The sequence below is a fragment of the Haliotis rufescens genome, unplaced genomic scaffold (genome assembly GCF_023055435.1).
Source record: "Haliotis rufescens isolate VD_foot unplaced genomic scaffold, xgHalRufe1.0.p SCAF_12, whole genome shotgun sequence".
Lineage (NCBI taxonomy): Eukaryota > Metazoa > Mollusca > Gastropoda > Lepetellida > Haliotidae > Haliotis > Haliotis rufescens.
The window spans coordinates 28,771,995-28,795,798 of NW_025963802.1; the positions used below are offsets into that span (position 1 = coordinate 28,771,995).

At 44.4% G+C, this 23,804-nt stretch overlaps 1 protein-coding gene across 15 annotated transcripts in view; it reads left to right on the forward strand.

Moving 5' to 3' along the window:
* Positions 1-23,804, forward strand: part of LOC124116598 (probable sodium/potassium/calcium exchanger CG1090) — a 95,885-nt gene that overhangs the window by 19,537 nt on the left and 52,544 nt on the right. For all 15 annotated transcript variants that reach the window (XM_048393490.1, XM_048393496.1, XM_048393487.1 and 12 more), the window contains exons 3-4: positions 15,458-15,558; positions 17,130-17,216. In XM_048393490.1, coding sequence (XP_048249447.1) covers positions 15,458-15,558; positions 17,130-17,216 — 188 coding nt within the window. The remainder of the gene's footprint in view (positions 1-15,457; positions 15,559-17,129; positions 17,217-23,804) is intronic.

Here is a 23,804-nt window from a genome sequence, read left to right on the forward strand (position 1 = left end):
ATGTTAGACATAACCAGCTACTTACAGACATTGATAGTAATTATGAATATGGCATAATTCCAAGATTAAAAGTTGTTTCACTCAGTCAATGTATGCAGTGTTGTTAGTTTTGTAGGATTAAAAGAAATTGTCTTACTGTTTAGATTTCCTCTTGAATGAATGTTGATGGCTTGCTTCTTCATGATGGATTTGTATAGCTGCTAAGCATCACAAGATAGATTTAGGGAAGATAGATTCTGCAACCAAGTCCCCATTTTGGCCAATTAAACATTTATCATGTACTGCTAATGGAGTAGATTTAGGTCACGGCCCCACATGTTTGTTTTGAGCATGTGATTTCAGCACTTTCACTTGGGCGTTTAAATACTTTCTGTGAATGTTATAAAGTTTTAAGAAAGAATTCCAATAATTATTGTGATACAAATTGAAAATTGACAGTAGCCTTTTTTCATAAGTACACTTATATTTTAGTTTATAGAAATATTCCTGAGATCACACATACAGTGTAATGCTCTTCTGAAATCTTATTGGTTGCTTAATAACACAACCTGTAAATGATTTCAACAGAAAGTGATGAAATCTTTTAAGGTTGAATCTTTTTCACATGTTTATTGCAGGAAAGAATATTTCCTTAATCATATAAAGAACCTGAGCAATGGTATATGTCTAACAATAAAGGGTACATCACTAAGGCTTGAATATTAGGATATTGGCCACATGTACAAATGCATTGTACATCAAAGTAGTTTGATGCCTTTGTGAGGACATTGCTGTCTGTTCAGCACATAAGCATCTTGATGCACTTTATTGCTCACCTTGACTCAATGCTAATGGGATGATATGTTTGTGTCATTTTATCTTTTGACCTTAACAAACTGTATTTGGCTATCACTTTGGTGATGGCTAGGTTTCCTACAAATGCATTTTTCTGATTACTGAGACAGTGATTGTCAGCAAATCCTACTGATAATATATATATGTTTGACTGTTTCATGTCTTTATTTCCTATTATTTGATTTGTTTCCAATAACAAAGTTGATCTATCCTCCACAACTGTTTTCCAAACGTACATGTACCAAAGACGAGTACTTCTGTGGAGTGCTACGGGGCCTAATGTTCTAGATTTACTTGTGTTCTCTTGTGTCTTGCTGGAATCCTGGAGCTACAGGGCCTAATGTTCTAGATTTACTTGTGTTCCCTTGTGTCTTGCTGGACTCCTGGAGCTACAGGGCCTATTACTCTAGATTTACTTGTGTTCCCTTGTGTCTTGCTGGAATCCTGGAGCTACAGGGCCTAATGTTCTAGATTTACTTGTGTACCCTTGTGTCTTGCTGGAATCCTGGAGCTACAGGGCCTAATGTTCTAGATTTACTTGTGTTCCCTTGTGTCTTGCTGGAATCCTGGAGCTACAGGGCTTAATGTTCTAGATTTACTTGTGTTCCCTTGCGTCTTGCTGGAATCCTGGAGCTACAGGGCCTAATGTTCTAGATTTACTTGTGTTCCCTTGTGTCTTGCTGGAATCCTGGAGCTACAGGGCCTATTACTCTAGATTTACTTGTGTTCCCTTGTGTCTTGCTGGACTCCTGGAGCTACAGGGCCTAATGTTCTAGATTTACTTGTGTTCCCTTGTGTCTTGCTGGAATCCTGGAGCTACAGGGCTTAATGTTCTAGATTTACTTGTGTTCCCTTGCGTCTTGCTGGAATCCTGGAGCTACAGGGCCTAATGTTCTAGATTTACTTGTGCTCCCTTGTGTCTTGCTGGAATCCTGGAGCTACAGGGCTTAATGTTCTAGATTTACTTGTGTTCCCTTGCGTCTTGCTGGAATCCTGGAGCTACAGGGCCTAATGTTCTAGATTTACTTGTGTTCCCTTGTGTCTTGCTGGACTCCTGGAGCTACAGGGCCTATTACTCTAGATTTACTTGTGTTCCCTTGTGTCTTGCTGGAATCCTGGAGCTACAGGGCCTAATGTTCTAGATTTACTTGTGTTCCCTTGCGTCTTGCTGGAATCCTGGAGCTACAGGGCCTAATGTTCTAGATTTACTTGTGTTCCCTTGTGTCTTGCTGGAATCCTGGAGCTACAGGGCTTAATGTTCTAGATTTACTTGTGTTCCCTTGCGTCTTGCTGGAATCCTGGAGCTACAGGGCCTATCACTCTAGATTTACTTGTGTTCCCTTGCGTCTTGCTGGACTCCTGGAGCTACAGGGCCTATTACTCTAGATTTACTTGTGTTCCCTTGTGTCTTGCTGGAATCCTGGAGCTACAGGGCCTATTACTCTAGATTTACTTGTGTTCCCTTGTGTCTTGCTGGAATCCTGGAGCTACAGGGCCTAATGTTCTAGATTTACTTGTGTTCCCTTGTGTCTTGCTGGAATCCTGGAGCTACAGGGCCTAATGTTCTAGATTGACTTGTGTTCCCTTGTGTCTTGCTGGAATCCTGGAGCTACAGGGCCTATTACTCTAGATTTACTTGTGTTCCCTTGTGTCTTGCTGGAATCCTGGAGCTACAGGGCCTAATGTTCTAGATTTACTTGTGTTCCCTTGCGTCTTGCTGGAATCCTGGAGCTACAGGGCCTATTACTCTAGATTTACTTGTGTTCCCTTGTGTCTTGCTGGAATCCTGGAGCTACAAGGCCTATTACTCTAGATTTACTTGTGTTCCCTTGTGTCTTGCTGGAATCCTGGAGCTACAGGGCCTAATGTTCTAGATTTACTTGTGTTCCCTTGTGTCTTGCTGGAATCCTGGAGCTACAGGGCCTAATGTTCTAGATTGACTTGTGTTCCCTTGTGTCTTGCTGGAATCCTGGAGCTACAGGGCCTAATGTTCTAGATTTACTTGTGTTCCCTTGCGTCTTGCTGGACTCCTGGAGCTACAGGGCCTATTACTCTAGATTTACTTGCGTTCCCTTGTGTCTTGCTGGAATCCTGGAGCTTCAGGGCCTATTACTCTAGATTTACTTGTGTTCCCTTGTGTCTTGCTGGAATCCTGGAGCTTCAGGGCCTTATGTTCTAGATTTACTTGTGTTCCCTTGTGTCTTGCTGGAATCCTGGAGCTTCAGGGCCTAATGTTCTAGATTTACTTGTGTTCCCTTGTGTCTTGCTGGACTCCTGGAGCTACATGGCCTATGACTCTAGATTTACTTGTGTTCCCTTGCGTCTTGCTGGACTCCTGTAGCTACATGGCCTATGACTCTAGATTTACTTGTGTTCCCTTGTGTCTTGCTGGAATCCTGTAGCTACAGGGCCTATTACTCTAGATTTACTTGTGTTCCCTTGTGTCTTGCTGGAATCCTGGAGCTTCAGGGCCTAATGTTCTAGATTTACTTGTGTTCCATTGTGTCTTGCTGGAATCCTGGAGCTTCAGGGCCCAATGTTCTAGATTTACTTGTGTTCCCTTGCGTCTTGCTGGACTCCTGGAGCTACAGGGCCTATTACTCTAGATTTACTTGTGTTCCCTTGTGTCTTGCTGGAATCCTGGAGCTTCAGGGCCTTATGTTCTAGATTTACTTGTGTTCCCTTGTGTCTTGCTGGAATCCACGAGCTACAGGGCTTAATGTTCTAGATTTACTTGTGTTCCCTTGCGTCTTGCTGGAATCCTGGAGCTACAGGGCCTATTACTTTAGATTTACTTGTGTTCCCTTGTGTCTTGCTGGAATCCTGGAGCTACAGGGCCTATTACTCTAGATTTACTTGTGTTCCCCTGTGTCTTGCTGGAATCCTGGAGCTTCAGGGCCTAATGTTCTAGATTTACTTGTGTTCCCTTGTGTCTTGCTGGAATCCTGGAGCTTCAGGGCCCAATGTTCTAGATTTACTTGTGTTCCCTTGCGTCTTGCTGGACTCCTGGAGCTACAGGGCCTATTACTCTAGATTTACTTGTGTTCCCTTGTGTCTTGCTGGAATCCTGGAGCTACAGGGCCTATTACTCTAGATTTACTTGTGTTCCCTTGTGTCTTGCTGGAATCCTGGAGCTTCAGGGCCTAATGTTCTAGATTTACTTGTGTTCCCTTGTGTCTTGCTGGACTCCTGGAGCTACATGGCCTATGACTCTAGATTTACTTGTGTTCCCTTGCGTCTTGCTGGACTCCTGTAGCTACATGGCCTATGACTCTAGATTTACTTGTGTTCCCTTGTGTCTTGTTGAAATCCTGTAGCTACAGGGCCTATTACTCTAGATTTACTTGTGTTCCCTTGTGTCTTGCTGGAATCCTGGAGCTTCAGGGCCTAATGTTCTAGATTTACTTGTGTTCCATTGTGTCTTGCTGGAATCCTGGAGCTTCAGGGCCCAATGTTCTAGATTTACTTGTGTTCCCTTGCGTCTTGCTGGACTCCTGGAGCTACAGGGCCTATTACTCTAGATTTACTTGTGTTCCCTTGTGTCTTGCTGGAATCCTGAAGCTTCAGGGCCTTATGTTCTAGATTTACTTGTGTTCCTTTGTGTCTTGCTGGAATCCTGGAGCTTCAGGGCCCAATGTTCTAGATTTACTTGTGTTCCCTTGTGTCTTGCTGGAATCCTGGAGCTACATGGCCTAATGTTCTAGATTTACTTGTGTCCCCTTGTGTCTTGCTGGAATCCTGAAGCTACAGGGCCTATTACTCTAGATTTACTTGTGTTCTCTTGTGTCTTGCTGGAATCCTGGAGCTACAGGGCCTATAACTCTAGATTTACTTGTTTTCCCTTGTGTCTTGCTGGAATCCACGAGCTACGGGGCATATTACTCTAGATTTACTTGTGATCCCTTGTGTCTTGCTGGAATCCTGGAGCTTCAGGGCCCAATGTTCTAGATTTACTTGTGCTCCCTTGTGTCTTGCTGGAATCCTGGAGCTACAGGGCCTAATGTTCTAGATTTACTTGTGTTCCCTTGTGTCTTGCTGGAATCCTGAAGCTACAGGGCCTATTACTCTAGATTTACTTGTGTTCCCTTGTGTCTTGCTGGAATCCACGAGCTACGGGGCATATTACTCTAGATTTACTTGTGATCCCTTGTGTCTTGCTGGACTCCTGTAGCTACATGGCCTATGACTCTAGATTTACTTGTGTTCCCTTGCGTCTTGCTGGACTCCTGGAGCTACAGGGCCTATTACTCTAGATTTACTTGTGTTCCCTTGTGTCTTGCTGGAATCCTGGAGCTTCAGGGCCTAATGTTCTAGATTTACTTGTGTTCCCTTGTGTCTTGCTGGAATCCTGGAGCTTCAGGGCCCAATGTTCTAGATTTACTTGTGTTCCCTTGCGTCTTGCTGGACTCCTGGAGCTACAGGGCCTATTACTCTAGATTTACTTGTGTTCCCTTGTGTCTTGCTGGAATCCTGGAGCTACAGGGCCTATTACTCTAGATTTACTTGTGTTCCCTTGTGTCTTGCTGGAATCCTGGAGCTTCAGGGCCTAATGTTCTAGATTTACTTGTGTTCCCTTGTGTCTTGCTGGACTCCTGGAGCTACATGGCCTATGACTCTAGATTTACTTGTGTTCCCTTGTGTCTTGTTGAAATCCTGTAGCTACAGGGCCTATTACTCTAGATTTACTTGTGTTCCCTTGTGTCTTGCTGGAATCCACGAGCTACGGGGCATATTACTCTAGATTTACTTGTGATCCCTTGTGTCTTGCTGGACTCCTGGAGCTACAGGGCCTAATGTTCTAGATTTACTTGTGCTCCCTTGTGTCTTGCTGGAATCCTGGAGCTACAGGGCCTAATGTTCTAGATTTACTTGTGTTCCCTTGTGTCTTGCTGGAATCCTGAAGCTACAGGGCCTATTACTCTAGATTTACTTGTGTTCCCTTGTGTCTTGCTGGAATCCTGGAGCTACGGGGCCTAATGTTCTAGATTTACTTGTGTTCCCTTGTGTCTTGCTGGAATCCTGGAGCTACAGGGCCTAATGTTCTAGATTTACTTGTGTTCCCTTGTGTCTTGCTGGAATCCTGGAGCTACAGGGCCTATTACTCTAGATTCACTTGTGTTCCCTTGTGTCTTGCTGGAATCCTGGAGCTTCAGGGCCTAATGTTCTAGATTTACTTGTGTTCCCTTGTGTCTTGCTGGAATCCTGGAGCTTCAGGGCCCAATGTTCTAGATTTACTTGTGTTCCCTTGTGTCTTGCTGGAATCCTGGAGCTTCAGGGCCCAATGTTCTAGATTTACTTGTGTTCCCTTGTGTCTTGCTGGAATCCTGGAGCTACAGGGCCTAATGTTCTAGATTTACTTGTGTTTCCCTTGTGTCTTGCTGGAATCCTGGAGCTACAGGGCCTATTACTCTAGATTTACTTGTGTTCCCTTGCGTCTTGCTGGAATCCTGGAGCTACATGGCCTATTACTCTAGATTTACTTGTGTTCCCTTGTGTCTTGCTGGAATCATGGAGCTTCAGGGCCTTATGTTCTAGATTTACTTGTGTTCCCTTGCGTCTTGCTGGACTCCTGGAGCTACAGGGCCTATTACTCTAGATTTACTTGTGTTCCCTTGTGTCTTGCTGGAATCCTGGAGCTACAGGGCCTATTACTCTAGATTCACTTGTGTTCCCTTGTGTCTTGCTGGAATCCTGGAGCTTCAGGGCCCAATGTTCTAGATTTACTTGTGTTCCCTTGTGTCTTGCTGGAATCCTGGAGCTTCAGGGCCCAATGTTCTAGATTTACTTGTGTTCCCTTGCGTCTTGCTGGACTCCTGGAGCTACAGGGCCTATTACTCTAGATTTACTTGTGTTCCCTTGTGTCTTGCTGGAATCCTGGAGCTACAGGGCTTAATGTTCTAGATTTACTTGTGTTCCCTTGTGTCTTGCTGGAATCATGGAGCTTCAGGGCCTTATGTTCTAGATTTACTTGTGTTCCCTTGTGTCTTGCTGGACTCCTGGAGCTACAGGGCCTATTACTCTAGATTTACTTGTGTTCCCTTGCGTCTTGCTGGAATCCTGGAGCTTCAGGGCCTAATGTTCTAGATTTACTTGTGTTCCCTTGTGTCTTGCTGGAATCCTGGAGCTTCAGGGCCCAATGTTCTAGATTTACTTGTGTCCCCTTGTGTCTTGCTGGAATCCTGAAGCTACAGGGCCTATTACTCTAGATTTACTTGTGTTCTCTTGTGTCTTGCTGGAATCCTGGAGCGACAGGGCCTATAACTCTAGATTTACTTGTTTTCCCTTGTGTCTTGCTGGAATCCACGAGCTACGGGGCATATTACTCTAGATTTACTTGTGATCCCTTGTGTCTTGCTGGACTCCTGGAGCTACAGGGCCTAATGTTCTAGATTTACTTGTGCTCCCTTGTGTCTTGCTGGAATCCTGGAGCTACAGGGCCTAATGTTCTAGATTTACTTGTGTTCCCTTGTGTCTTGCTGGAATCCTGAAGCTACAGGGCCTATTACTCTAGATTTACTTGTGTTCCCTTGTGTCTTGCTGGAATCCACGAGCTACGGGGCCTATTACTCTAGATTTACTTGTGTTCCCTTGTGTCTTGCTGGAATCCACGAGCTACGGGGCCTATTACTCTAGATTTACTTGTGTTCCCTTGTGTCTTGCTGGAATCCACGAGCTACGGGGCATATTACTCTAGATTTACTTGTGATCCCTTGTGTCTTGCTGGAATCCTGGAGCTACAGGGCCTAATGTTCTAGATTTACTTGTGTTCCATTGTGTCTTGCTGGAATCCTGGAGCTTCAGGGCCCAATGTTCTAGATTTACTTGTGTTCCCTTGCGTCTTGCTGGACTCCTGGAGCTACAGGGCCTATTACTCTAGATTTACTTGTGTTCCCTTGTGTCTTGCTGGAATCCTGGAGCTTCAGGGCCTTATGTTCTAGATTTACTTGTGTTCCCTTGTGTCTTGCTGGAATCCACGAGCTACAGGGCTTAATGTTCTAGATTTACTTGTGTTCCCTTGCGTCTTGCTGGAATCCTGGAGCTACAGGGCCTATTACTTTAGATTTACTTGTGTTCCCTTGTGTCTTGCTGGAATCCTGGAGCTACAGGGCCTATTACTCTAGATTTACTTGTGTTCCCTTGTGTCTTGCTGGAATCCTGGAGCTACGGGGCCTAATGTTCTAGATTTACTTGTGTTCCCTTGTGTCTTGCTGGAATCCTGGAGCTACAGGGCCTAATGTTCTAGATTTACTTGTGTTCCCTTGTGTCTTGCTGGAATCCTGGAGCTACAGGGCCTATTACTCTAGATTCACTTGTGTTCCCTTGTGTCTTGCTGGAATCCTGGAGCTTCAGGGCCTAATGTTCTAGATTTACTTGTGTTCCCTTGTGTCTTGCTGGAATCCTGGAGCTTCAGGGCCCAATGTTCTAGATTTACTTGTGTTCCCTTGTGTCTTGCTGGAATCCTGGAGCTTCAGGGCCCAATGTTCTAGATTTACTTGTGTTCCCTTGTGTCTTGCTGGAATCCTGGAGCTACAGGGCCTAATGTTCTAGATTTACTTGTGTTTCCCTTGTGTCTTGCTGGAATCCTGGAGCTACAGGGCCTATTACTCTAGATTTACTTGTGTTCCCTTGCGTCTTGCTGGAATCCTGGAGCTACATGGCCTATTACTCTAGATTTACTTGTGTTCCCTTGTGTCTTGCTGGAATCATGGAGCTTCAGGGCCTTATGTTCTAGATTTACTTGTGTTCCCTTGCGTCTTGCTGGACTCCTGGAGCTACAGGGCCTATTACTCTAGATTTACTTGTGTTCCCTTGTGTCTTGCTGGAATCCTGGAGCTACAGGGCCTATTACTCTAGATTCACTTGTGTTCCCTTGTGTCTTGCTGGAATCCTGGAGCTTCAGGGCCCAATGTTCTAGATTTACTTGTGTTCCCTTGTGTCTTGCTGGAATCCTGGAGCTTCAGGGCCCAATGTTCTAGATTTACTTGTGTTCCCTTGCGTCTTGCTGGACTCCTGGAGCTACAGGGCCTATTACTCTAGATTTACTTGTGTTCCCTTGTGTCTTGCTGGAATCCTGGAGCTACAGGGCTTAATGTTCTAGATTTACTTGTGTTCCCTTGTGTCTTGCTGGAATCATGGAGCTTCAGGGCCTTATGTTCTAGATTTACTTGTGTTCCCTTGTGTCTTGCTGGACTCCTGGAGCTACAGGGCCTATTACTCTAGATTTACTTGTGTTCCCTTGCGTCTTGCTGGAATCCTGGAGCTTCAGGGCCTAATGTTCTAGATTTACTTGTGTTCCCTTGTGTCTTGCTGGAATCCTGGAGCTTCAGGGCCCAATGTTCTAGATTTACTTGTGTTCCCTTGTGTCTTGCTGGACTCCTGGAGCTACATGGCCTATGACTCTAGATTTACTTGTGTTCCCTTGCGTCTTGCTGGACTCCTGGAGCTACAGGGCCTATTACTCTAGATTTACTTGTGTTCCCTTGTGTCTTGCTGGAATCCTGGAGCTTCAGGGCCTAATGTTCTAGATTTACTTGTGTTCCCTTGTGTCTTGCTGGAATCCTGGAGCTTCAGGGCCCAATGTTCTAGATTTACTTGTGTTCCCTTGCGTCTTGCTGGACTCCTGGAGCTACAGGGCCTATTACTCTAGATTTACTTGTGTTCCCTTGTGTCTTGCTGGAATCCTGGAGCTACAGGGCCTATTACTCTAGATTTACTTGTGTTCCCTTGTGTCTTGCTGGAATCCTGGAGCTTCAGGGCCTAATGTTCTAGATTTACTTGTGTTCCCTTGTGTCTTGCTGGACTCCTGGAGCTACATGGCCTATGACTCTAGATTTACTTGTGTTCCCTTGCGTCTTGCTGGACTCCTGTAGCTACATGGCCTATGACTCTAGATTTACTTGTGTTCCCTTGTGTCTTGTTGAAATCCTGTAGCTACAGGGCCTATTACTCTAGATTTACTTGTGTTCCCTTGTGTCTTGCTGGAATCCTGGAGCTTCAGGGCCTAATGTTCTAGATTTACTTGTGTTCCATTGTGTCTTGCTGGAATCCTGGAGCTTCAGGGCCCAATGTTCTAGATTTACTTGTGTTCCCTTGCGTCTTGCTGGACTCCTGGAGCTACAGGGCCTATTACTCTAGATTTACTTGTGTTCCCTTGTGTCTTGCTGGAATCCTGAAGCTTCAGGGCCTTATGTTCTAGATTTACTTGTGTTCCTTTGTGTCTTGCTGGAATCCTGGAGCTACGGGGCCTTATGTTCTAGATTTACTTGTGTTCCCTTGTGTCTTGCTGGAATCCTGGAGCTACAGGGCCTATTACTTTAGATTTACTTGTGTTCCCTTGTGTCTTGCTGGACTCCTGGAGCTACAGGGCCTATTACTCTAGATTTACTTGTGTTCCCTTGTGTCTTGCTGGAATCCTGGAGCTACGGGGCCTAATGTTCTAGATTTACTTGTGTTCCCTTGTGTCTTGCTGGAATCCTGGAGCTACAGGGCCTAATGTTCTAGATTTACTTGTGTTCCCTTGTGTCTTGCTGGAATCCTGGAGCTACAGGGCCTATTACTCTAGATTCACTTGTGTTCCCTTGTGTCTTGCTGGAATCCTGGAGCTTCAGGGCCTAATGTTCTAGATTTACTTGTGTTCCCTTGTGTCTTGCTGGAATCCTGGAGCTTCAGGGCCCAATGTTCTAGATTTACTTGTGTTCCCTTGTGTCTTGCTGGAATCCTGGAGCTTCAGGGCCCAATGTTCTAGATTTACTTGTGTTCCCTTGTGTCTTGCTGGAATCCTGGAGCTACAGGGCCTAATGTTCTAGATTTACTTGTGTTTCCCTTGTGTCTTGCTGGAATCCTGGAGCTACAGGGCCTATTACTCTAGATTTACTTGTGTTCCCTTGCGTCTTGCTGGAATCCTGGAGCTACATGGCCTATTACTCTAGATTTACTTGTGTTCCCTTGTGTCTTGCTGGAATCATGGAGCTTCAGGGCCTTATGTTCTAGATTTACTTGTGTTCCCTTGCGTCTTGCTGGACTCCTGGAGCTACAGGGCCTATTACTCTAGATTTACTTGTGTTCCCTTGTGTCTTGCTGGAATCCTGGAGCTACAGGGCCTATTACTCTAGATTCACTTGTGTTCCCTTGTGTCTTGCTGGAATCCTGGAGCTTCAGGGCCCAATGTTCTAGATTTACTTGTGTTCCCTTGTGTCTTGCTGGAATCCTGGAGCTTCAGGGCCCAATGTTCTAGATTTACTTGTGTTCCCTTGCGTCTTGCTGGACTCCTGGAGCTACAGGGCCTATTACTCTAGATTTACTTGTGTTCCCTTGTGTCTTGCTGGAATCCTGGAGCTACAAGGCTTAATGTTCTAGATTTACTTGTGTTCCCTTGTGTCTTGCTGGAATCATGGAGCTTCAGGGCCTTATGTTCTAGATTTACTTGTGTTCCCTTGTGTCTTGCTGGACTCCTGGAGCTACAGGGCCTATTACTCTAGATTTACTTGTGTTCCCTTGCGTCTTGCTGGAATCCTGGAGCTTCAGGGCCTAATGTTCTAGATTTACTTGTGTTCCCTTGTGTCTTGCTGGAATCCTGGAGCTTCAGGGCCCAATGTTCTAGATTTACTTGTGTTCCCTTGTGTCTTGCTGGACTCCTGGAGCTACATGGCCTATGACTCTAGATTTACTTGTGTTCCCTTGCGTCTTGCTGGACTCCTGGAGCTACAGGGCCTATTACTCTAGATTTACTTGTGTTCCCTTGTGTCTTGCTGGAATCCTGGAGCTTCAGGGCCTAATGTTCTAGATTTACTTGTGTTCCCTTGTGTCTTGCTGGAATCCTGGAGCTTCAGGGCCCAATGTTCTAGATTTACTTGTGTTCCCTTGCGTCTTGCTGGACTCCTGGAGCTACAGGGCCTATTACTCTAGATTTACTTGTGTTCCCTTGTGTCTTGCTGGAATCCTGGAGCTACAGGGCCTATTACTCTAGATTTACTTGTGTTCCCTTGTGTCTTGCTGGAATCCTGGAGCTTCAGGGCCTAATGTTCTAGATTTACTTGTGTTCCCTTGTGTCTTGCTGGACTCCTGGAGCTACATGGCCTATGACTCTAGATTTACTTGTGTTCCCTTGCGTCTTGCTGGACTCCTGTAGCTACATGGCCTATGACTCTAGATTTACTTGTGTTCCCTTGTGTCTTGTTGAAATCCTGTAGCTACAGGGCCTATTACTCTAGATTTACTTGTGTTCCCTTGTGTCTTGCTGGAATCCTGGAGCTTCAGGGCCTAATGTTCTAGATTTACTTGTGTTCCATTGTGTCTTGCTGGAATCCTGGAGCTTCAGGGCCCAATGTTCTAGATTTACTTGTGTTCCCTTGCGTCTTGCTGGACTCCTGGAGCTACAGGGCCTATTACTCTAGATTTACTTGTGTTCCCTTGTGTCTTGCTGGAATCCTGAAGCTTCAGGGCCTTATGTTCTAGATTTACTTGTGTTCCTTTGTGTCTTGCTGGAATCCTGGAGCTTCAGGGCCCAATGTTCTAGATTTACTTGTGTTCCCTTGTGTCTTGCTGGAATCCTGGAGCTACATGGCCTAATGTTCTAGATTTACTTGTGTCCCCTTGTGTCTTGCTGGAATCCTGAAGCTACAGGGCCTATTACTCTAGATTTACTTGTGTTCTCTTGTGTCTTGCTGGAATCCTGGAGCTACAGGGCCTATAACTCTAGATTTACTTGTTTTCCCTTGTGTCTTGCTGGAATCCACGAGCTACGGGGCATATTACTCTAGATTTACTTGTGATCCCTTGTGTCTTGCTGGAATCCTGGAGCTTCAGGGCCCAATGTTCTAGATTTACTTGTGCTCCCTTGTGTCTTGCTGGAATCCTGGAGCTACAGGGCCTAATGTTCTAGATTTACTTGTGTTCCCTTGTGTCTTGCTGGAATCCTGAAGCTACAGGGCCTATTACTCTAGATTTACTTGTGTTCCCTTGTGTCTTGCTGGAATCCACGAGCTACGGGGCATATTACTCTAGATTTACTTGTGATCCCTTGTGTCTTGCTGGACTCCTGTAGCTACATGGCCTATGACTCTAGATTTACTTGTGTTCCCTTGCGTCTTGCTGGACTCCTGGAGCTACAGGGCCTATTACTCTAGATTTACTTGTGTTCCCTTGTGTCTTGCTGGAATCCTGGAGCTTCAGGGCCTAATGTTCTAGATTTACTTGTGTTCCCTTGTGTCTTGCTGGAATCCTGGAGCTTCAGGGCCCAATGTTCTAGATTTACTTGTGTTCCCTTGCGTCTTGCTGGACTCCTGGAGCTACAGGGCCTATTACTCTAGATTTACTTGTGTTCCCTTGTGTCTTGCTGGAATCCTGGAGCTACAGGGCCTATTACTCTAGATTTACTTGTGTTCCCTTGTGTCTTGCTGGAATCCTGGAGCTTCAGGGCCTAATGTTCTAGATTTACTTGTGTTCCCTTGTGTCTTGCTGGACTCCTGGAGCTACATAGCCTATGACTCTAGATTTACTTGTGTTCCCTTGTGTCTTGTTGAAATCCTGTAGCTACAGGGCCTATTACTCTAGATTTACTTGTGTTCCCTTGTGTCTTGCTGGAATCCACGAGCTACGGGGCATATTACTCTAGATTTACTTGTGATCCCTTGTGTCTTGCTGGACTCCTGGAGCTACAGGGCCTAATGTTCTAGATTTACTTGTGCTCCCTTGTGTCTTGCTGGAATCCTGGAGCTACAGGGCCTAATGTTCTAGATTTACTTGTGTTCCCTTGTGTCTTGCTGGAATCCTGAAGCTACAGGGCCTATTACTCTAGATTTACTTGTGTTCCCTTGTGTCTTGCTGGAATCCACGAGCTACGGGGCATATTACTCTAGATTTACTTGTGATCCCTTGTGTCTTGCTGGACTCCTGTAGCTACATGGCCTATTACTCTAGATTTACTTGTGTTCCCTTGTGTCTTGCTGGAATCCTGGAGCTTCAGGGCCTAATGTTCTAGATTTACTTGTGTTCCCTTGTGTCTTGCTGGAATCCTGGAGCTTCAGGGCCCAATGTTCTAGATTTACTTGTGTTCCCTTGCGTCTTGTTGAAATCCTGTAGCTACAGGGCCTATGACTCTAGATTTACTTGTGTTCCCTTGCGTCTTGCTGGACTCCTGTAGCTACATGGCCTATGACTCTAGATTTACTTGTGTTCCCTTGTGTCTTGTTGAAATCCTGTAGCTACAGGGCCTATTACTCTAGATTTACTTGTGTTCCCTTGTGTCTTGCTGGAATCCTGGAGCTTCAGGGCCTAATGTTCTAGATTTACTTGTGTTCCATTGTGTCTTGCTGGAATCCTGGAGCTTCAGGGCCCAATGTTCTAGATTTACTTGTGTTCCCTAGCGTCTTGCTGGACTCCTGGAGCTACAGGGCCTATTACTCTAGATTTACTTGTGTTCCCTTGTGTCTTGCTGGAATCCTGAAGCTTCAGGGCCTTATGTTCTAGATTTACTTGTGTTCCTTTGTGTCTTGCTGGAATCCTGGAGCTTCAGGGCCCAATGTTCTAGATTTACTTGTGTTCCCTTGTGTCTTGCTGGAATCCTGGAGCTACAGGGCCTAATGTTCTAGATTTACTTGTGTCCCCTTGTGTCTTGCTGGAATCCTGAAGCTACAGGGCCTATTACTCTAGATTTACTTGTGTTCTCTTGTGTCTTGCTGGAATCCTGGAGCGACAGGGCCTATAACTCTAGATTTACTTGTTTTCCCTTGTGTCTTGCTGGAATCCACGAGCTACGGGGCATATTACTCTAGATTTACTTGTGATCCCTTGTGTCTTGCTGGACTCCTGGAGCTACAGGGCCTAATGTTCTAGATTTACTTGTGCTCCCTTGTGTCTTGCTGGAATCCTGGAGCTACAGGGCCTAATGTTCTAGATTTACTTGTGTTCCCTTGTGTCTTGCTGGAATCCTGAAGCTACAGGGCCTATTACTCTAGATTTACTTGTGTTCCCTTGTGTCTTGCTGGAATCCACGAGCTACGGGGCCTATTACTCTAGATTTACTTGTGTTCCCTTGTGTCTTGCTGGAATCCACGAGCTACGGGGCCTATTACTCTAGATTTACTTGTGTTCCCTTGTGTCTTGCTGGAATCCACGAGCTACGGGGCATATTACTCTAGATTTACTTGTGATCCCTTGTGTCTTGCTGGAATCCTGGAGCTACAGGGCCTAATGTTCTAGATTTACTTGTGTTCCCTTGTGTCTTGCTGGACTCCTGGAGCTACAGGGCCTAATGTTCTAGATTTACTTGTGTTCCCTTGTGTCTTGCTGGAATCCTGGAGCTACAGGGCTTAATGTTCTAGATTTACTTGTGTTCCCTTGTGTCTTGCTGGACTCCTGGAGCTACAGGGCCTAATGTTCTAGATTTACTTGTGTTCCCTTGTGTCTTGCTGGAATCCTGGAGCTACAGGGCTTAATGTTCTAGATTTACTTGTGTTCTCTTGTGTCTTGCTGGAATCCTGGAGCTTCAGGGCCTAATGTTCTAGATTTACTTGTGCTCCCTTGTGTCTTGCTGGACTCCTGGAGCTACAGGGCCTAATGTTCTAGATTTACTTGTGCTCCCTTGTGTCTTGCTGGAATCCTGGAGCTGCTTGTGTTGTTTCAGATCTACACCTGCAACCTGATGTAGCTGGTGCAACCTTCATGGCAGCTGGGAGTTCAGCCCCGGAGCTGGCTACAGCTGTAATAGGGGTCTTCATAGCCAAGGTGAGGAACATAGGGTCAACTGATCTAATAACAGTATTGCATTAAGCCCGACCTCACTGAGTAATGAGTTTAACTGGTGAGGACCAGGCTGCCAGAGGCCCACTGAGTGGTGTGGAGAGTGTCTTGCTCTAGGTACCGTGTGAAGAATGTGTTCAGCTGACTTGCAACTCTGAGTAATAGTGGCAGCTTGCTTAATCACCTCATTGGTTTCCAATGTACGTGTGTTCAGAGAATCCCACCAATATATTCATCATGTTTGGATAAAAAGAATAAATGAATATACTTGGAACCTGAATAACAGCCACTATTGCTCTGCAATGTCATTCGACATGATTGAGATCATTTCATTTTGAAAATAGTGTCAATAAAATGTTTTATTTAGAACTGTTCTTTTATGATGCTAGACCATAACTTCGGATGATATGGGTAAGTGGTAATGGAAGCGATGTAACTATAGTGTATGTTTGGCAGACTTGCTAACTGAAATGGTGATCGGGTGGTCACTATGGCTGCAAAGTGTGAGAAGTATATGAATGGGGGAACAGGCTGTCAGCTGTGGTCTGGCTGATTGTTCAGCTTGTACTGTACAGGCTTGTTGCTCATGTCCCTCACTGCTGGTATGCCTGGTCACACCAGGAGGCTGGGAGACACAGCTGTGTTGCTGTTGCCACTACAAGTTGTAGCAGCATCATGAGGGGTACATGTGTCCTGTGAGGCAAGTGGTATACAACCTAGTGAGGGACGCATAAGACCACATTTACCCCTTGTGATCCTGCTGCAACGACATGTTTTAATCAGCCATTGTAAAAAGAATTAAATCAAATTCAAAATTGGTAGAAAACAGCTGTTTGGTTGAGGTTAACTTGTCACGTGACTTTCATTGACTCTGAAAAAAGCGTGCAGCCTTTTGCTTCAAAGCAAGGTATAAAGGACCTAATCTCTCACTCAGAAATCCATGTGCAGCCTGTCGTCTTCATGGTGGGGTATGGGGTTTATTCTCAGAAATTTATTTCCCTCCCAGGTGGCATACATAGTATTTTATCAAGATCACGTAATACAAGTCACATCTGGTCGTTCTGTCATGGAGGTATGATGAAATGTATTGTACAAGTAACCCCAACAGCAGAACACACATTGACCAGTTTACTTGCTACATGATGGTCCAAGAAAATGTTGTAATTTCTCCATTAGGCTTATTTCTTAATTACTTATCTTTTCTATCAATATAAGAGATGGGAGGGGAAATAAATAAATAATGTTTTCAGGATTAGTGTTACTTCAACAACTCTTGAAATAATGAAATGACCAATAAAACGATGTTGAAGAAACATTATTTTTCTTATAACTTTCTACTTTTTTTTCTTCTTTTGCCAAGAGATTTGTCTTCAACACAAGACTAGAAACTAGTCTAATCTAACTATTACTTATGCTGAAGTATGAACTTGCAGGAGTGAAGATAGATTTGTGGTTGTGGTACAACGACGCCCTGAACCTGTCAGCTAGAGCTGCTATGTTGGATCGTATCGCAACAGTTGTGAAAGAATTTGTTTCAAGATTGTGTTTTGTTTCAGGATGATGTGGGACTGGGAACAGTGGTGGGATCGGCCATCTATAATGTCATGTTTGTCATCAGCATCTGCGGACTCTTTGCGGGCGCGGTGAGTACGAAGGGGCAACAGTTGGTGCAGGAGACTGTCTCAAACACAGTCGAAGCATAGGTGTCCGGTAGAAATATGTCAGTTCATTGTTACATGAATGCGAATCAACTTCCATGTAGATGGAGTTAGTGCCGGATGACTGATTTCTTTGAAAACTATATTTCAGTGAGGGGTGAGTTTAGCAATATGGGATGATGTCACAATGTCTAGTATCATACAATGTGTTGTCCTGCTCTAGTCCTCTGACTCCGATGTATACCCACTGTATCCTAATGACATAGTACTGAAAATCAAGCAAGACTGTTACTGTACATTTTGTGATACATTCTCAGCCTCCAGGGGCAATGGGATACACCAGTGGTTAGAGCGTTCACTTGTCCAGGTTCAGTTCCCCATGTGGGTAAAAAGTGCGAATTCCATTTCTGGTGTTACCTATTGTGATTTTGGTGGTATCTTAATAAATCCTACTCGCTCTCCAGGGGAGTATACAATCACCCCTGCAGTGATAAGAATCATAATCCCACTACTGCCACCTCCAACACAACAGTGGCACATTGCATCAAAGCCACTTGAACAGGCTACAGTCTCACCACATTGTCTGTTATGAGTGCTGGACAGGGCAAACCCCAAACTGCTGGACTGAAGCCTGTACACATGGACTGCCTACCAGACAGCACCCGACCACCACTGCCTCCCCCAGACAAGTCCTGTGCATGATGCTCAGGCTACTCGAAGGTCAGGGAATATAGGCTGGACTGACTCCCCTAGACATATCCATTGCATGATGCTCAGGCTACTGTAATGTCATGGTGTATAGGCTGGACTGACTCACCTAGACCAGTCCTGTGCATGATGGTCAGGCTACTGTAATGTCATAGTATATATGCTGGACTGACTCCCCTAGATATGTCCTGTGCATGATGCTCAGGCTACTGTAATGTCATGGTATATAGGCTGGACTGACTCCCCTAGATATGTCCTGTGCATGATGCTCAGGTTACTGTAATGTCATGGTATATAGGCTGGACTGACTCCCCTAGATATGTCCTGTGCATGATGCTCAGGCTACTGTAATGTCATGGTATATAGGCTGGACTGACTCCCCTAGATATGTCCTGTGCATGATGCTCAGGGTACTGTAATGTCATGGTATATAGGCTGTACTGACTCCCCTAGACCAGTCCATTGCATGACGCTTAGGCTACTGTAATGTCATGGTATATATGCTGGACTGACTCCCCTAGACCAGTCCATTGCATGATGCTCAGGGTACTGTAATGTCATGGTATATAGGCTGGACTGACTCCCCTAGCCATATCCATTGCATGATGCTCAGGCTACTGTAATGTCATGGTATATAGGCTGGACTGACTCCCCTAGACCAGTCCATTGCATGATGCTCAGGGTACTGTATTGTCATGGTATATAGATTGGACTGACTCCCCTAGACCAGTCCATTGCATGACGCTTGGGCTACTGTAATGTCATGGTATATAGGCTGGACTGACTCCCCTAGACCAGTCCATTGCGTGATGCTCAGGGTACTGTAATGTCATGGTATATAGGCTGGACTATCTCCCCTAGACCAGTCCATTGCATGATGCTTAGGCTACTGTAATGTCATGGTATATATGCTGGACTGACTCCCCTAGACCAGTCCATTTCATGATGCTCAGGGTACTGTAATGTCATGGTATATAGGCTGAACTGAGTCCCCTAGCCTTATCCATTGCATGATGCTCAGGGTACTGTAATGTCATGGTATATAGGCTTGACTGACTCCCCTAGACCAGTCCATTGCATGATGCTCAGGGTACTGTAATGTCATGGTATATAGACTGGACTGACTCCCCTAGACCAGTCCATTGCATGACGCTTAGGCTACTGTAATGTCATGGTATATAGGCTGGACTGACTCCCCTAGACCAGTCCATTGCATGATGCTCAGGGTACTGTAATGTCATGGTATATATGCTGGACTGACTCCCCTAGACCAGTCCATTGCGTGATGCTCAGGGTACTGTAATGTCATGGTATTTAGGCTAGACTGACTCCCCTAGACATGTCCTGTGCATGATGCCTGGGCAACTGTAGTGACAGGGAATATAGGCTGGACTGACTCCCCTAGACATGCCCTGTGCATGATGCCCAGGCAACTGTACTGTCAGGGAATATAGGCTGGACTGACTCCCCTAGACATGTCCTGTGCATGATGCTCAGGCAACTGTACTGTCAGGGAATATAGGCTGGACTGACTCCCCTAGACATGTCCTGTGCATGATGCCCGGGCAACTGTACTGTCAGGGAATATAGGCTGGACTGACTCCCCTAGACATGTCCTGTGCATGATGCTCAGGCTACTGTAATGCCATGGTATATAAACTGGACTGACTCCCCTAGACCAGTCCATTGCATGATGCTCAGGCTACTGTAATGTCATGGTATATAGGCTGGACTGACTCCCCTAGACAAGTCCTGTGCATGATGCCCAGGCAACTGTAGTGTCAGGAAATATAGGCTGGACTGACTCCCCTAGACATGCCCTGTGCATGATGCCCAGGCAACTGTAGTGACAGGGAATATAGGCTGGACTGACTCCCCTAGACAAGTCCTGTGCATGATGCCCAGGCAACTGTAGTGACAGGGAATATAGGCTGGACTGACTCCCCTAGACATGTCCTGTGCATGATGCCCGGGCAACTGTACTGTCAGGGAATATAGGCTGGAGTGGTGTTGCTATCTCTGTTGCCAGGCATTGCGGTGACATTTCAGCACAAGTGCCACTACATTTCTGTTCCTATGTCATCATGTTTGTGCTGCTGCAGATGGCTCTGATAAGGACATGCTATTTGTAGTTTGTGGTGTTGAACATGAACCCCTTCAAGTTGACAGGCAGGTAGTGGTGTTTCAGTATACAGTCACCGTATCGTCAGAACATTTGTTTTCAACATCAATGATCATCACCAGGTCATTGTGGAGATGTGGACCTTCCTGGTGTTGACTTTCATATGAATGTGTGTCGATGTTCTAGTGTATTCCATCTTGGGAATAGCAATATAATGTTGGGTTCTTACTGAAGTAGAACTCGCCGAAGGGAGCTGTCCTAATCAGTCGTTGAAAAGCACAAGGAGAGAAAAACATGTCAACAGGTTTACATTCCCTTCATTAAATGTCTACAGCAATATACTTGATAGAATATACCAAAAAGCAATGTGAGATTACCTTCAACTTCAAGTCAAAAACAGATCATATCCTGATTACTAATTCACAACAAAATTGCATAATGATATCATGGCTGTGTGCACCTTTTTGAGACTATGACAGTTACTGTAATTAATTTTGAATGCTTACCATGAATCAAGGCCAGGTTTTTGCCATTCACTTGTATTGGGACCATAAGGAATTATTTGTGTCTTCTAGCAGTGTTTTCTTTCAATGTTGGTTTGTACACTGTAACATTTCCAAAATAGGAAATTGTAAAAGAATGATGAAAATTAGATGAAAGAAAACATTTTGTGTCTTAGAATGTAGGAAATCACATTTCAGAGCACTGCCTGGACTGAGCTGTCCTGATTCTGTGCAGGAATATATACAGAAATTCCTAAATTGGAATTAAAATTCCTGATTCAGACTGTTGTAATTCATGATAACAAGGATTGTTTTAGTTTTCAAGATGATATGGAGCACACTGATACCAGGGCGAATTCATTGTTAAAGCCTTCCATGTAAAGTTTTACATTATTAACAAAAATGCAATGGTAATATAAATATGAATTTAAGAGAATCAGCTCTTTAGAAAGAAATCCAAGATTTGGACAGTGTCCAAATGTGCAAAATCCTACATTAATCCCTGATAAGATGACTAATACCATCAAGTAGTCAACAGTTATCTTTCCAAGTCATTGTGGGCATATTAACCACCTGAATCTATTGGTCATGGATTCCAGTTCCAGATTTGCACAGTAGGCATGGTTAGTGATATGTGATTGGTTTGACAACACTATCCCGCACATGTGGCTTTCTGCTCCTCCCCCATCACTATCCACATGCCATAGTGTATCTAACATATTCTGTTTTAAACAACATCTAACCCACTCCCTATCTCCTGGCCCTGTCAGTGTTTACCTTCGACCCCAGAAGGGGCCATTGGGGGATGAACAGTAGTTAAGGTGTTTTTCAATCAGGCATATGGTGGTTTCTAAAATGTCTCCAATATTCCGCTGTCATAAGGCATCATGCCTCCGATTATGTTATGTCCCCATGCCTCTGTGATGTCCTGTTGATGTAACCATGGTAACGTCACCAAGGGATGCTTGTGGTTAGTCCTCATTTCTCCTTCTACTACCTCAGCCCTTTGACACTCTATAACTTAGGGTTTTGGGTTGAGATGGAGATATTTCTGCAAAATACATCTCATTGTTCACTTTGGGATCATACAAATGTAATATCTTGGTTGTTTGTTTGTTGTTTAATGCCGCAGTCAGCAATATTCCATCTAAATGACAGCGGTCTGTAAATAATCGAGTCTGGACCAGACAATCCAGTGATTGACATCATGGGCATGGGTCCATGCAATTGGCATATGATGACATACATCAACTGAGACACCGAGCCTTACCACCTGATTCCGTTAGTTGCCTTTTGTGGCAAGCATGGGTTGCTGAAGACCATTCTAACTTGGATCTTCATGAGTAAAATGTAATATCTACTGTAGTTTGGAAACATACAACAAATCTGCTAATCCACCATGATCTGAGTTCTTCTAAGGATTTAAATCTTGCAAATGTCTATGGTATTGCTAATGCAGCATGTACCTGTTCACTCTAGAAAACATGGTTAGGCATTACTGCTTATTGTTTTTCTTCTGACATTGAGGGTCAGTCTATTTTGTGTGGAGCAAGATTACAAGATGAGGTGCAGATCCCGACCTGACAGTCTGCACCCATCCCCTGCACCTCACCATGCCCAATCCATCCACTGGCTTAGACTTTGTGTTGTAGGGAAACTGATCAGCGGACAGTTTTCCAATGTGAAAATAGCAGATGTTATCTGATTGGTAAGATGAGGCTCACCAGGTCTTGATACACCTAGTGTGATGTGGCACATCATTCATTGTTGCTGGACAAGTAATCCATACAAGGTAAAGCAACCTAAACACCTGTTGAAAGGACTTCACTCCATATGCTGTGTATGTCAATAATAGATTTATGTGTTGTGTTTTGATTGATTGGGTGGCAATGATTGTCTATTAATGCAAGTTTACTTTCACTTGTGTAGGTATATCAATGTATGACCAGTGATAATTGCTGTTTTGTTGATTCTGTTGGATTTTGTTTATAGTAGCAAATTGTGAAAATATTTTGTCATATTGATAAACATGAGAAGACAAATTCCATTGCACAGATGGTAATGTGATGAGGGTAAAGCACAAACAATGTGGATGTGGTCTATTGTTATTGTTAGATATTGATTGTTTGGTTGTCATTGCATGGGCACAGTGGCTCATCAGTTAATTTCCATATCATAATAATCACTTTGTGACAATAAAAACAAAATGATAATGTGCCTCTTATCATATAAATTCAGATAATTTTTCTCTTTGTTATTTCTGCCATGTGGGGATTCTATGGTTGAATGGCCTAACTTAAGTGCCGGAAAGGACTCTATAGCTACAATGGTGAACTGGTCAGCAGGTGGCAGTTACTGTCTGTATTCATTACGGCTGTTGTGATACACTTTGTTGCAATACTCATCTCGATGGGAAGGTTGCAATATGATAAACGATGCGTCTACACTTGTCATGTCAGAAGTGTTCCATCATCACAGAGAATGAAAGGAAATACCGCCAGCAGGACATAGTTTGTAGTGGTGGTGGTAGTAGCAGCAGCAGCAGCAGTAGCAGCAGCAGTAGTAGTAGAAATAATAACACAAATTGCAATGAGATTACATGCATAGTTATATTGTGCTGTATCCAAACCCTTTAGCCTGTTCATGGCTCTACACTCTTGGTAGATATGTGGCCTTAAGTTCTTATGTTCATACCGGCAGAAAATATTATTTAACCATTAATTTACATACAATTTACGCCACCTGTAATGGTGTGTGTATTGTTTTGTGTTGATACCTGACGTACCAATATGATATTCATAATTGTTATCTGCCTGGTTTGATGTGTCATCCTACCCCAGTGCATGGATCAAACACAGCCAAAGGGATTCCAGGGAAGAATAGGTCCTAAATACTCCAACGTTGCCTTCGAACACATATCAAATACATTGAAATAAGATTTAACACTTCTAATATTGCAGGTATCTGAAGTAATAAATGCAATAGTTACTGAGTTGGGAGGCAGCAGGTATGTCCTGAGGCTAGATGAACCTTGCCCATCATAGATACAGTATATATAACGTTATCAGTGGGGGCATACATGCCATATATAACGTTATCAGTGGGGGCATACATGCTGTATATAACGTTATTAGTGGGGGCATACATGCCATATATAACGTTATCAGTGGGGACATACATGCTATATATAACGTTATCAGTGGGGGCATACATGCCATATATAATGTTATCGGTGGGGGC